Source organism: Procambarus clarkii, chromosome 89 (assembly GCF_040958095.1).
Source record: "Procambarus clarkii isolate CNS0578487 chromosome 89, FALCON_Pclarkii_2.0, whole genome shotgun sequence".
Classification (NCBI taxonomy): domain Eukaryota; kingdom Metazoa; phylum Arthropoda; class Malacostraca; order Decapoda; family Cambaridae; genus Procambarus; species Procambarus clarkii.
In genome coordinates this window covers 16,980,617-16,994,041 of record NC_091238.1, presented here as the reverse complement: position 1 = coordinate 16,994,041, position 13,425 = coordinate 16,980,617, and the positions used below count along the sequence as shown (strand labels likewise).

Sequence of the window (13,425 nt, the reverse complement as noted above, 5' to 3'; positions counted from 1 at the left end):
TGGGCTCGGGCACCAGGACATTAGGAGGTAATGTAGGCACGTAGTTAGGACAACGAGGTAATCACATCTAGAGCTGAATTGTCCTGAAGGCGACGAAGTGTCGGAAACGCAAGCTGTAAGTCCTGTACTGCGCAAAGGGCTTGAGTCGGCCGAGTATCAAAATGCAGTGAACGTGTAGACGAATCTGATGACAGAGCAGCTGTCGTGGGCGTAGGACGAGCAGTGCCCTGGCAGCGACGGAGAGTCGGCAGGACAAGCTGTAGATCCAACATGATGTAATCATTGATGAGGCTGTCAGATGAGTGAGTAACGATTGTGGAGCAGCAAGCCGTAGTAGATGAAAATGCAGAGATGGACGCGATGAAAATCATAGCTGTGGCGAGGGTGTTGGCAGTGTTCCATCACAGCAAACAGTAGCAGTAGAGGTCCAGTGAGAGTCCATGTTGTAGTCCATCGTGGCTGGGTATCGTCGAAACTTCGTGAAGGTCGAAAATAGCCTCCATCTGCATGAACCAAAATTCTGAATCATCTGCGTTGTATGCTGGAAACCTGGTAGATAAATCCATGACGAAGATCTAGTTTGTGACTAGGTGTTCTTTTTCACTCACTGGGTCACCAATGTAACGGTTCTATTGTTACGTAAAGTATGGTGACAAATAAACACAGACACTAAGATACTATATATATATTTGGTCGAATATACAGAAGTACACAGGTGATACGTTGGTGTGAGTTGAGCGCACTGAGCGTTGGTACAGTATCTCGCAAGTGTCTGCTCTAGACCACACTTGAAAGTAGACTAGTTAATGTTCGCTACACCGCTGCTTATATTGCTCGGGCATCTCACCGTGTTGCCCGGGCAACGCCTCACCTCATTCATCTCCAAAGGTTGACAGGAACATTAACACTATATTTGGAGCGAGTATATTATTGGGATAATCTACTCGCTACAAACCGGAGCCCGACCAGTTATTTAACCGGAGCCCGACCAGTTGTGTAACCGAAGCTCGACCAGTTGTGTAACCAGACCCCGACCAGTTGTGCAATTGTAAGCCTAGCAAATATACATCTCATCCAACCCCCACAAAGCTAAACAGTCCCAGAACTCAACTAAACTCCATTCCTAGCTCGACCAAACAAAAATCTCCTTAGCCCTACCTAAAACCCTCCACTTGCCCTAGACACCAACTTTTGAGCCATAGCAAACAATTGAACTATATACAAAAAAAGAAACCCGGATTTCTAGCAAACATATAAACATAGAGCCTTAGCAAACAAACCTGGAGCACTAGTACACAAATAACCACTGAAGGACAACCATGTACGAACTGGAGCCTGACCATGCACAACCCATAGCCCAAGTGACACCCCCGGAGCCCGACCAGTTGTTTAACCGGGGCCCGACCAGTTGTGTAACCGAAGCTCGACCAGTTGTGTAACCAGACCCCGACCAGTTATGTAACCATAAGCCTAGCAAGTATACATCTCATCCAACCCCCACCAAGCTAACAGGCCCAGAACACAACCAAACTCCATTCCTAGCTCGACCAAACAAAAATCTCCTTAGCCCTACCTAAAACCCTCCACTTGCCCTGACACCAACTTTTGAGCCACAGCAAACAATTGAACTACATACAAAAAAAGAAACCTCGGTTTCTAGCAAACAATTAAACAGAGCCTTAGCAAACAAACCTGGAGCACTAGTACACAAACAACCACTGAAGCACAACCATGCACGAACCGAAGCCTGATCATGCACAACCCATAGCCCAAGTGACACCCCCGGAGCCCGACCAGTTATTTAACCGGAGCCCGACCTGTTATTTAACCGGAGCCCGACCAGTTATTTAACCGGAGCCCAACCAGTTGTGTAACCGAAGCTTGACCAGTTGTGTAACCAGACCCCGACCAGTTGTGCAACCGTAAGCCTAGCAAGTATACATCTCATCCAACCCCCACCAAGCTAAACAGTCGCAAAGCACAACCAAACTCCATTCGTAGCTCGACCAAACAAAAATCTCTTTAGCCCTACCTAAAACCCTCCACTTGCCCTAGAAACCAACTATGGAGCCATAGCAAACAATTGAACTATATAAAAAAACGAATTTCTAGCAAACATATAAACATAGAGCCCTAGCAAACAAACCTGGAGCAATAGTACACAAACAACCACTGAAGCACAACCATTCACGAACCGGAGCCTGACCATGCACAACCCATAGCCCAAGTGACACCCCCGGAGCCCGACCAGTTATTTAACCGGAGCCCGGCCAGTTATTTAACCGGAGCCCGACCAGTTGTGTAACCGAAGCTCGACCAGTTGTGTAACCAGACCCCGACCAGTTGTGCAACCGTAAGCCTAGCAAATATACATCTCATCCAAATATACATCTCATCCAACCCCCACAAAGCTATACAGTCCCAGAACTCAACTAAACTCCATTCCTAGCTCGACCAAACAAAAAACTCCTTAGCCCTACCTAAAACCCTCCACTTGCCCTAGACACCAACCTTGTAATAGAGATGGTAATCTTGGGCATAGCATGCTAAAATGCTATGCCCAAGATTACCATCCGAGTTGCCGGCGGAGAAGTGGTTTAAATAGCTTCGGCTACTACTTCCTTTTGTCCGGCCGTGATGGTCAAGCGGATTAAGGCGCCCTGTAGTTACCAGTTGCGTTGCTCCTGGGAGTATGGGTTCGAGTCACTTCTGGGGTGTGAGTTTTCAGTCGCATATAGTCCTGGGGACCATTCAGGCTTGTTCGCATTTGTATTCCTCACGTGTGCCGTAAAAGAATGAGGTGATTTGGTGAAATGCTATGCCCAAGATTACCATCCGAGTTGCCGGCGGGGAAGTGGTTCAAATAGCTTCGGCTACCACTTCCTTTTGTCCGGCCGTGATGGTCAAGCGGATTAAGGCGCCCTGTAGTTAACAGTTGCGTTGCTCCTGGGAGTATGGGTTCGAGTCACTTCTGGGGTGTGAGTTTTCAGTCGCATATAGTCCTGGGGACCATTCAGGCTTGTTCGCATATTATATATATATATATATATATATATATATATATATATATATATATATATATATACATATATATATATATGTGTATATATATATGTATATATATATATATATATAATATAAAAAAGGGTCCCTGTAGTACAGTCGGGGTAGTTCTCGACGCACAATAGAGTATTTCGGGTTAGAATCCCGGGCGGGACAGATATAGTTGGGGGGGGGGGGTACATTTCCTTTCACCTAATGCCTCTGTTCACCTAGAGTAGGTACCCAGGAGTTAGTCAGCTTGTTGTCGGGTTGGATCCTAGGCAGGGTCAGTAATTCGGCCTTGGGGTGGGGGGGGGAGACCTCGATAAAAGCCAAAACGTGTATGAATACACTTTGGCTTTCTGTCCCCCGACACTGAATTATATATCCTGATCACATCACGTGTCCATCGCCACTCATACGATGAATTAAACTCATATTTAATAATAATAATGAATAATAATATCGTGGCCAGTTGGCAGTACCGAAGATGCACGGGCTTAACTGCCAATACTGTAATTAAATGTGGACAAAACCTGACACAACAAAAATAAAAAAAAATCTTGTAATTATTTTGTATACAATACCTAATAATATGTAACGTGATATTTACTTACTATTTACACACATAGTATTTTGTATTATTTTATAATTAATGAATGAGGAGAGGAAGGGGGCGTGGCTAAGCGTGAAGCCGGCAACCCAACAGTCGGCATCGAGCCTCCACGGTGGATAGTCGGTGCTCCGCTGTGTATAGGAACATGAAGGTTGCTCTAGTACTGTGTCTGGTGGGGGTGTGTTGCTGCCAGAGGCCTCCATTACCGCCTCCGTCGCTGCCTCCACCTCCTTCGCTGCTGCCTCCTCCATCGCTACCTCCACCCCCGCAGCGGGTTGCACCGCCGTGTCCCCAGGACCTGCAGTGTGTCCCGCCGGTGGTCTGTTCCGTTGTCGGTGAGGACTTTCGTATTTTTTTCATCAAATATTTCAAAATGGCATGTTTATTAACTTCCAGGCAATCGTGTATTTGATCACTTGAAGGCTCTCTTAGTTTTCTTAAGCTTGTGCTGTTGGACACCAAGACTTGTACTGTAGTTGTATAAGGGCTCTCACTTCGGCCCTTGGCTGAAGTCTGTCATTACTTCTAGATTATAACTTTCCTATTATTGCATAGGACATGGCCATTCTTGCCCCATGGGATAAAGGTATTGAATGTAGTATTTCCTAGTGAATATACAACCCATCACATGGAATGTCCCTCGTTCTTGTGGCCTCGTGTTAATACACGACTATCTCGAAGATGAGGCCCATGAATGCCGATCAAAACTCATTCAAATCTTTTTTATTGGGCTGTCACTAACTTGAAATTAGTCATAAAGTACCCTAAAAGTTAAAATTCTTTGCATATTATAATCTCTATCATTATAAGGTCCTTGGTAATAATTCTTCCATGGTGTTACCTGCTGGTAGACTAGACAATAATGGGTACACCTTGCTACACATCTAGAAGTGGCATTGCCAACTTCACGTGGGTTGACATCAGGGGTGCAGTGCCAATTTATAGGTGCTGGAGCTCGGGTAGGTCTGACAAAAGCTTGTTTCCTAAACCATTTCTGTAAATGTCAAACGATTAAGTACTCTTTTGTACTCTATAATTATAATAAAACTATTACTAAACAAAACATCGAAAATGTATTTTATAAATTTAAGTTAAAACGCCTGCTCACAAAATACAACCAGGGAGAAGTTTCACAACAATTTCCACAAAGGTTCGGGGGTGTGAAGCGCACTTGTCCTGGTGTCATCGGCTGACCTGTGATACTGCAGCCATATGGCATATGGCTGGGGATTCTCCTGAACTAGAGGTCAATATAGTTTAACAAACGTGGTGACGCAAAATTCTTGTTATCGGGTTCATGTGGCAGTCCTTTAGCACTCGGTAGTAGTAGGAATAACTTGTAAACACCTTGATAATGGGTGTCAATCTTGGTGAATGCAACATCCATGATACTCCACCCGGTGTCCAAAGGCATTTAGTGGAGAGTAAGAAAAAAGCTTTAAACCTCTTAAGATATTTTGGCTTCTCTGTAGTAATTGGGTGGCATTTTATCAGGCCAGTACTTTTTTTTACAAGGAGAGTACTAGAGATTGAGAAATATGTAGTGAAATGCACGGGCCACCACTATTAAAGTTCAAGTATGTTTAGAGACAAGAAAAACGAATCTGGAGATGCTTAGGCTTTCTCCCCCCCATTCCCCCTCCACTCTACTAATGCCACTGAAACATGGAAGCAATTGCCAACCGTTTTTCACATGAAGCTAGAAGCACCACCAAAATTTTTTTTAAAGTTGTGTAGTAGTTTTGTTGTTTTACCTGCCTAGTATTAAATATTAAAATATGAATAAAGAATACCTGTATTATGAACCACTGTTTAAGCCATGCACTGAATATTTGTATCCGAAGTGGTGAGTTGGCAACTTTCTCGTTGCTTCTTGTATAAATAGAAAAGAAGCGTTCATATGATTTGGGTCTTGTTTAGATTCGTACCGGTTTTTAAATGTACTGTATAAAATTTAAATATTTAAAAAAATCATAATGCTATTAACTTGTTAGTGAGGTAATCCTAATATTTTCCTGCCACAATCAATCGTCCACAAGCCCTCTCCCTTTTTCCTCTTTTCCCCCATTCCATCATCCACTTGCAGAGGTGCCAGAGCAATCATCGGGCAGCAATGTCATCGGTTGCAATATGGCACAGCCCAAAACTTGTCAAAAGTTTTGAGCAACAATGCACAGTTCAGATATATAAACCTTGAGTAACCAATTTGCACCGGGATGTTCCAACTGTGCTAGATTGTCTGCCTGCTCAACCTGGATTTAGGCAGGAAGCTAGTTGCAGTTCACAAGACTTTAGTGTATGTGCTAGCATGAGTAAAGTTCAAATGGTGGTGGTTTTAATGAGGAAGAAAGGCTCATAGACTTGTCTTGACAAAACGACTCTACAGTATTTATTGGTTGTTTAATTCTATGCATGTGGTTGGTTTGCTTTTAAGTAGTCTTGTAAAAGTAATTGAGCTTGTACCAGTCAAACTGATCGCTACTTGCCTTTATGGAAAATCTGATTTATTCTGAATTGACTTCACAACACTGTTCCCAACACAACTACAATTACAAAGGTGTTTTAAGATCGGTAAATAGGGATGGTTGTGCATACATTTTTGACAAGTGATGCCCTGACTTTTTCTAGACAGATTTGGGTTCCAATGAATTCTGTAAATTTATCTTTAGGAATATTGCATAAAAATGTGTTGAATGTTCTTGCTTAAACTTCATATCCCAAAAGTTTGAACTGGCTTATGCAATCACTAAACTTTTAAGTTGACATTTAAAAACAAAAAAAAAAAAAAAAAAAAAAAAAAAACTGGGAATTGGCTCATTTTTTGCTGGTATACATACCAAACATCCTGAACTAATATGGGGAGTGTGTGCTGTAAAAATGCATACTACATAAACAGTACTGTATATTGGAAAGTTTCTTCCTTATTGCATCCTCGGCCAGGAGGATGAAGAATGTATATCAGTTAGAGGTTAAAATGTAATTTAATTAGGTCTTGTGTAACCATTGGTTCCGGTTTAAAGTTTACTGTAGTGATTGTATTCAGAGTAAATGGCCATTGTATTAAAGCAATATTATAAATAAATCACTCCATCCTGACCTCAAATTTTTCAGGATTGAGAGCCCGGGAACCCTTCACTTGTGGCACAGGTGGTTACGAGGGATTTGTTTGTTGTCTACAGCGTGACATAAAGCATGGGGCTGAACATCGCAGTGACCACAGGTACAATATAGAATTTTATCAGTACAGTACTTTGTTCCCTGTAATTATTTGGAGTAATAAGGTGGTCTGTCTAATCACTTGCTGCCACATACTAAAGTGTTTGACTTCATAAAATATTTAAAATGGTAATTTGATCTTGTAGAATGTACCTTGAGGAAAGAACCTTGATAACCTTCAGGAAATTTAAGTGCTAAAGGTGCTTCTACCAGTGATGGTACCTACAGCCTCTGCCCCATTACCTATAAGTATCTTTGTAAAGATGAAAGATGGTTTACAGGTTAAATTTACCAGTTAGGCTGCCCAGTTGTATAATAACCTTTTATAGTTTGTGCTATACCATATGATCTTTGCTGATTGTTAATTCTTGTACGAGCTAGTTATTTCGGTGGCATAAAATAGCCAGTGCATTAAGTTACCTTGTGGGAGGGGAAGATGCTCAGAGCAGATAAAGCTTGTGGCAACAGCTTGGAAGTAACAAGTCCCACCACTTACTTTAAATGCTATGCATACCATTAATTGGCAACATCAGTAACACAAATTTGCCCTATAATTGGGCAATACAATACAGTATTAGACTTTGTCCACATTTGTCCATTTTTAACTGCACAAATGTTAATGTTCAATTACTAAACTTGGCTTAATTTTCTGAAACAAATTGATGATAAATTTAGGCAGTACAGTACACTGTACATGCCAGTCTCTCAAATCTATAAAATTTGTCTAGATAAATCTAGTTCTTAATTTAAACCAGAAAAGTGATAATGCTAAATTTTTTTATAAATTTCTGCTAGCCAGTCTAATGCCACAGCTTTGACATACTGTACTTTGTTTTTAGTACTTTAGGAAGATAATGATCATCTTGTACTAAAACACTGGGTTTTTGTCTGGTATTGTGACATGGGTAGCTGACAATGACATTATGGAACTAAGTTTTTGAGATAGTCGTTATCATTGCTACTCTCATCCAGGACCAGTGCAAATGCTCTTAGTGAAGACTACATCATGTCAGTATGATAGTTTCAGAACTTTTATACTGTAATTTCTAGATTCTTAAATAGTGTTCATAATATTTTATAAATACCTGAATCAAATATTATAAACTTTAGGTAGTGCAATGTTTGACATTTGAATGCATTAACATGGCTGAATAATGCTGAATAATTTTAATGTTAATTTATCTGCAGTACTAAGTGGTTTCACCTCGGCAGCAGGACTGGTCTCTGCCTTGTGAACATGGAATGTAACTTTATAGCCTTAATTTTCTATTTTACAAAATTAACATTCCAGATTTAAGTTGCCCCACCCATACATGGACTTCTATGATGATGAGTATGATAGACTTTACAGTGGCCGCTTGTCAAAGCAAGCAAAGGAAGTGCTGCGGAATTATAGATACAAGGATGTAAGTAAGAGTACTAATATTTTGGCTATTAATGCTGAACAGACATGTTGAAGGCACTTGATCCTTTTAATTAGCCAGGGAAAATTTCATGAATATAATGTTAATGAAGATCTTGACTTTTGAATAGTGTGAAATGTATTCTCTGCATGGTTACTGTACATGGAAATAATGCAGGTAGTGATTTAAAGTTTAACGTAACATAAATGTTAAGATAAAATAAACTAAGCTGGGAAACCATCTACTTTCTAGCTGTTGGGTAGTTTACATTTGGCTTTTACTTTTCATAAGTGGCTGCCGAGCTTGTACCGTTAGTTTTTAGGAATCGTAATGCCTTGGTTGTTAAAATGGCAAAACACTTAAAAGGCTAGTTTTAATAGTCATTCTATTACAGGAATGTGGAGTCAGGAATAGATCTCCAGAGCATTTAACTCGTGTATCTTCTGGTTATCTTGACGATACAGTAATCACAAGTTTTGGAGAGTTCCCATGGCATGTAAGTACAGGTGATGGTAAAAATGTTAAAACAATCACCTTTTTTACCATTTACCATGGACCCTGTATGTTTGGCATCATGGTATCTTGCAATTATTTAACAATGTTTGCAGTGTGGTTTTTCTGTTAAAGTATTTGAAGAGATTCTGCATTATTTAAAGTGAAGTTTGCAGTACAGGTACAGTATACTGGTACCTGACAAACCTTTTGTTGGGCTAAACTTAATTTATAAAAATGTTTACCACTGATCTGAATACAGAGGTAAAGGTACTGTACATTGATGTTTTAAAGAATTATGAATTTGATGCTTGGTGTATCCTGTACAATAATATTGGGAGATTAATATTTAACTACCCAATTAATTGGGAAAGCACAAAGCCAGTATGACTATTTAGTGTTACTCCTTTAATAGTCTTTAGCTGCTTTTGGAGCACAATTTAATGTATGGAAAATGTGGGTCATGCTTGGATTTAATTAAAGTAACTTGCAAAGAGAATTTGTTAAATATACCCAATTTTGACACTTCCTAATAGTTGACTTGAAAGAATCTTCTTGGGCTGTTAACTTCCCCATTTTTCAGGTTGCCCTGCTGATAATAGAAAGAAATTTCAACATTGGGTTTAAAATCTCCCAAGAAACCTTGAGGTACCATTGTGGAGCAACCCTTATTAATCCTCTGATGCTTCTCACTGCTGCACACTGTGTTAAAGGTGAGAGCATTAAAAATGTTACAGGGAACAACATTTGGACAAACTTTCACTACTAGACTTGCTGGAGTGAATGCTAAAAATTTGTACAAAATTGGCAAAATGGCCCTGCTTAACCCTTGCATTGCAGAAGTTTTAGAAATTATCAGTATGCACTGACAAAAGGCATTAGCGAAGTCTTGTATTAAAAACACACTGGACATGGTAATGTCTCAAATCGGTTACTCTTCAAGGTGGCAAATTTCAATGGAATGAATAAATGTTGGGACAGGCAGCTAATGTGTATATATAGTTATGCTTATATTGAGGACTGCTTCCCAGGGTCAAAGTACTAATCCTCTCAAAAATGTAACTCTACAAAAAGGCTAACTCCTGAGCACCTATTTGCACCTAGGTGAATAGAGGAATAACTTTATTTGCTCATGGTGTGGTGTAATGACTTCTAAGAGCATTTTAAGGAAAGTTCAGAATAACAAGGTCTGTACATAAATGTGGCAGTGAGGAATGAAGTTGGCATTAGTGTAAAGTTTCTCTTAACTTCTCTAATTGCCCTACCTGAATTGTTAGCACTGGATAAGCCATTTTAAATATTTGGCCCACCTGAAAACTAGAAGTTAATGTTGAAACATTAAGTGAACTGCTCTAGTTACTTTACTAAAATTTGAGGTGGTTGAATATTTGAGGGTAAGAGGGGAGGGGGACTGATAAAACAGCACCCAAACCTTATTAAATGGTGGTAGATTGCTAAATTAGCATGCAGGTATTTTTAGTATTCCAGGGATTTGTGAAATAAAGCCTTACTGTACAGAGGACTACTTGGGAGGATCCTGCATCCATTACTTAAATAATTGGAGAAATGGTAACACGACTGGCACAAGTTGCTTGGGTTAGCTTATTGGGTCTGCCAGATGTTGATAGGGTAACTAAAAAAGAAATATTCAGCATTCTTAATTATAACAATTCATTGTTGGAACAGGCAGCCAGTGCACAGTATTCATAAATATTAGGCTTGTATTGAGGTGGGGTTAGGCTTTTATCTTAATGTTGCTTAATTGTTGGCCTAAGTGTTGGTATGTTCATAACTTTTTTTTTTTTAAGCAAAGAGATCCCTTTTAGACAGTGACTCTTGCCAGAGCAGGAATACTCCCTAACTAGCAAAGTCTATCTATTTTCAGATTTTAAAATATCTGGAAACCTGATTTTTTTTTATTTTCAGGGATCAGACCAGAGAGGTTGAAAGCTAGCCTAGGCGACTGGAATCTTTACAGCACTACAGGAGAGTTGTTCCCAGCTGTGGAAAGGCGGATCTCCAGGGTCTTCATTCATACTGGGCGAGTTGAGGCATTTTGTATTTCCCCCCCCCCTCCTGCAACTGAAGCTAGAATATAAAAATTTGGTAACTCTTAATGTAGAGTTTAAACTCATTTGACCTTTTCCCTTAGGTACAACCCTACTACCTACTTAAATGACATAGCCCTGCTGCAGATGGAGAGGCCTGTGGACATTTTAAGAACTCCCCACATCTCTCCAGCTTGTCTACCTGATGACACCTTCACATTTGATAATCATCTAAATTGCTTTATTGTTGGTTGGGGTGATGATGTTTACAAGGTTTGTTTAGAATAATTTGGACATGGTGCCAAACCCTGAGTACTATTGAGCTAAACTTCTCTTAAAGTACATAAACTTGTTTCCAGATGTTAATTTTAAATTTCCCTGCTTTATTTTCAGAATCTTTTAAATGTGCCATTCACATCTTCAAATACTAGCAAAGATGTGAAATCTGCACTTGTTAAAATCAGAATAAAAGTATCCATCTATCCCATAGAATTTAAAGTTCAAATTTGGCCTCGTCCCAGATAACTTCCTAGTGTTTTGAACAACCCTTGAGAGGTATTTTAAATCTATAGTACTTCAGTTACCTACATTAATGTAAACTTTTGGTGTTAATAATAATTGCATTCCTTGTAAAAGATCTAACTAGGCTTATTGAGGTCCCTCTAGACAAACTGGTATGCTCCCCCTCCCTTTTTCCTGCCACATTAACATGTAAATTTCCAAATTATGGATTTCTATGATGTAGGTACTGCAGTCCCTAATCTTTTTGCCAAACCTATACAGTATTGTGAATCAGACTGAAGTTTAGTTATTTTTTTTCTTTATTTCCCAGATTGGTCTTGGTAATATTAGCACTCTCTGATTATTTCACACTTTAATGGTGCTACATTGCCTTCCCGGTTTGGTGCCTTCTTTTGATAATTACCTTACCTTCCCAGATTGGTCTTGACTACGAATATTGAGTTTATCCATGTTGACAAACTTTAGAGTCTGGCCGTTTCCTGCCAAACTTACACTTTGGGGGGAGGGGGGTCTATATATTAAAATAAGTTTAGGTTGCTGGTGCAGTTTAATAATGAAATTGGTTTTGATAGTATCTAGATTACTAATCTTTTCTTCTAAACAGCCTAATTTTGGAAGCAATGTGTTGAAAGCCACTCTAGTGACTTACACAGCTGATGAAGAGTGCAAACATAGACTGTATAAAACACTCCATAAAGTGGATGACAAGTTTGTGCTGGACATTGATAATCAGAAGTGCATCATAGGAGGCTATGGACGTGATGCTTGTGTTGTAAGTATTTTATAACATTCCTAAGTGTAATGTTTATCTTTTTTTTTAATCATTTAAAATCCTTTTAAAGCAATATATTAGAATCCCCTAAATAACAAGATTGTTAAATTGTGTAATAACTTGACATGACTTACATAACTGGCCAACATTGCAGGGTGATGGTGGTGGTGCTGTAGTCTGCCCGTTGAATAACAAAGCTGGTCCTAGTGCATGTCGTGACAAGAATTGTGCCCATGAACACTATTTTATTAGTGGAATTATATCATTTGGCTCTCCAGTCTGTGGTGAAGGTTCGATTACTGTAATTGCAGACATAACAAATCATATAGACTGGATATACACGATTATACGTCCTGCTGGAGGCTCAAGGGGCTTTGCTCCTGATAAACACAGAGGACGTGCGGCGGATGTAAGTGCACAACTGGACAAAAATGCTGCCAATAGTACAGCTTCTACATAACTAAGAGCCAGAATTGATATAAATTATCCCATTTCAGTATATACTTTGCACTGTAATGTGCAAAATGAAGGTGGATGACTAAACTAATTTAATATAAAATTAAATAATTAACATAATGGCTATTGATCTTTTATTAAAGGGGGGGGGAAGTACAAGAACTCTAGCAGCATGTCTAATTACATTGGTTACAACTCTACCTGTATCCTAAAACTTGTACAGGAAGTCCTGACTAATGTCCAACTAGCAGAGATGTCTAGTTAGTATTATAGTCTAAATAAACTGAAATCTCTCTAAACTACCCTCTTTGTTAAACCTGCAAAATCTATATTTGAATTATAAAATTCATTGGTTAATACTAATCTTGTACCAGTACATAACTGACAAATACCATGTGTTACTTTCCCAAACATCTTGATGTTGCTTAAAAGTATGTTGGAAAGTAGTAACATAGAGGTAATTTGCAATTGAAAATGGGCCATATCCTACTCGCCATAGATAAAAATCTATAACATACTTTAGACTTCAGTGTGGGGATGTTTGGGGATAGGGGTAAAACAAGGTTGTAGTGGTTCTTTAATAAATTGGTTCAGAGCTACCTTGTCCAGTTACACTGGGTCAAGTGGGGGAGGGGGGGGGGGTTGATATTACTCGGTCCCCCAGGCTACTATTCAGACTTTTCAGTAAAGTTACCACTGAGGTTGCCCATGTGCCTCTTTAACTTTTTTTCCCTGCACTCCCACCCACTGCAGTCAAATTGTTTATATATAATTCTAGGCAGTCCTTACTAGTAATATGGGCCACTAGGCCCCCAACTCTGACTGCTAGGGATATTAAAGCTCCATAGATTTGGTTAC

At 39.5% G+C, this 13,425-nt stretch overlaps 1 protein-coding gene and 1 long non-coding RNA gene across 2 annotated transcripts in view; one reads left to right on the top strand and one right to left on the bottom strand.

The window, feature by feature from the left end:
- The window catches only part of LOC138359172 (uncharacterized), a 209,684-nt gene that overhangs the window by 44,552 nt on the left and 151,707 nt on the right, over nucleotides 1–13,425 (bottom strand). The window lies entirely within an intron of this gene.
- On the top strand, nucleotides 3,739–12,866 carry LOC123773328 (phenoloxidase-activating factor 2). The gene is made up of 9 exons (XM_045766952.2): nucleotides 3,739–3,993; nucleotides 6,770–6,878; nucleotides 8,166–8,280; nucleotides 8,672–8,773; nucleotides 9,353–9,482; nucleotides 10,696–10,810; nucleotides 10,922–11,090; nucleotides 11,944–12,111; nucleotides 12,266–12,866. Exons 1-9 carry the CDS (start codon nucleotides 3,804–3,806, stop codon nucleotides 12,569–12,571), a joined length of 1,404 nt encoding a protein of 467 aa, XP_045622908.2. The 5' UTR covers nucleotides 3,739–3,803; the 3' UTR covers nucleotides 12,572–12,866.

Excerpts from the sequence above, each read along its gene's own strand:
- LOC123773328 (XM_045766952.2), top strand. The coding sequence starts at position 3,804 with ATGAAGGTTGCTCTAGTACTGTGTCTGGTGGGGGTGTGTTGCTGCCAG. Across the intron at positions 10,811-10,921 it reads AGGGTCTTCATTCATACTGG|GTACAACCCTACTACCTACT; the intron begins GCGAGTTGAGGC and ends CTTTTCCCTTAG. Across the intron at positions 12,112-12,265 it reads ATGGACGTGATGCTTGTGTT|GGTGATGGTGGTGGTGCTGT; the intron begins GTAAGTATTTTA and ends CCAACATTGCAG.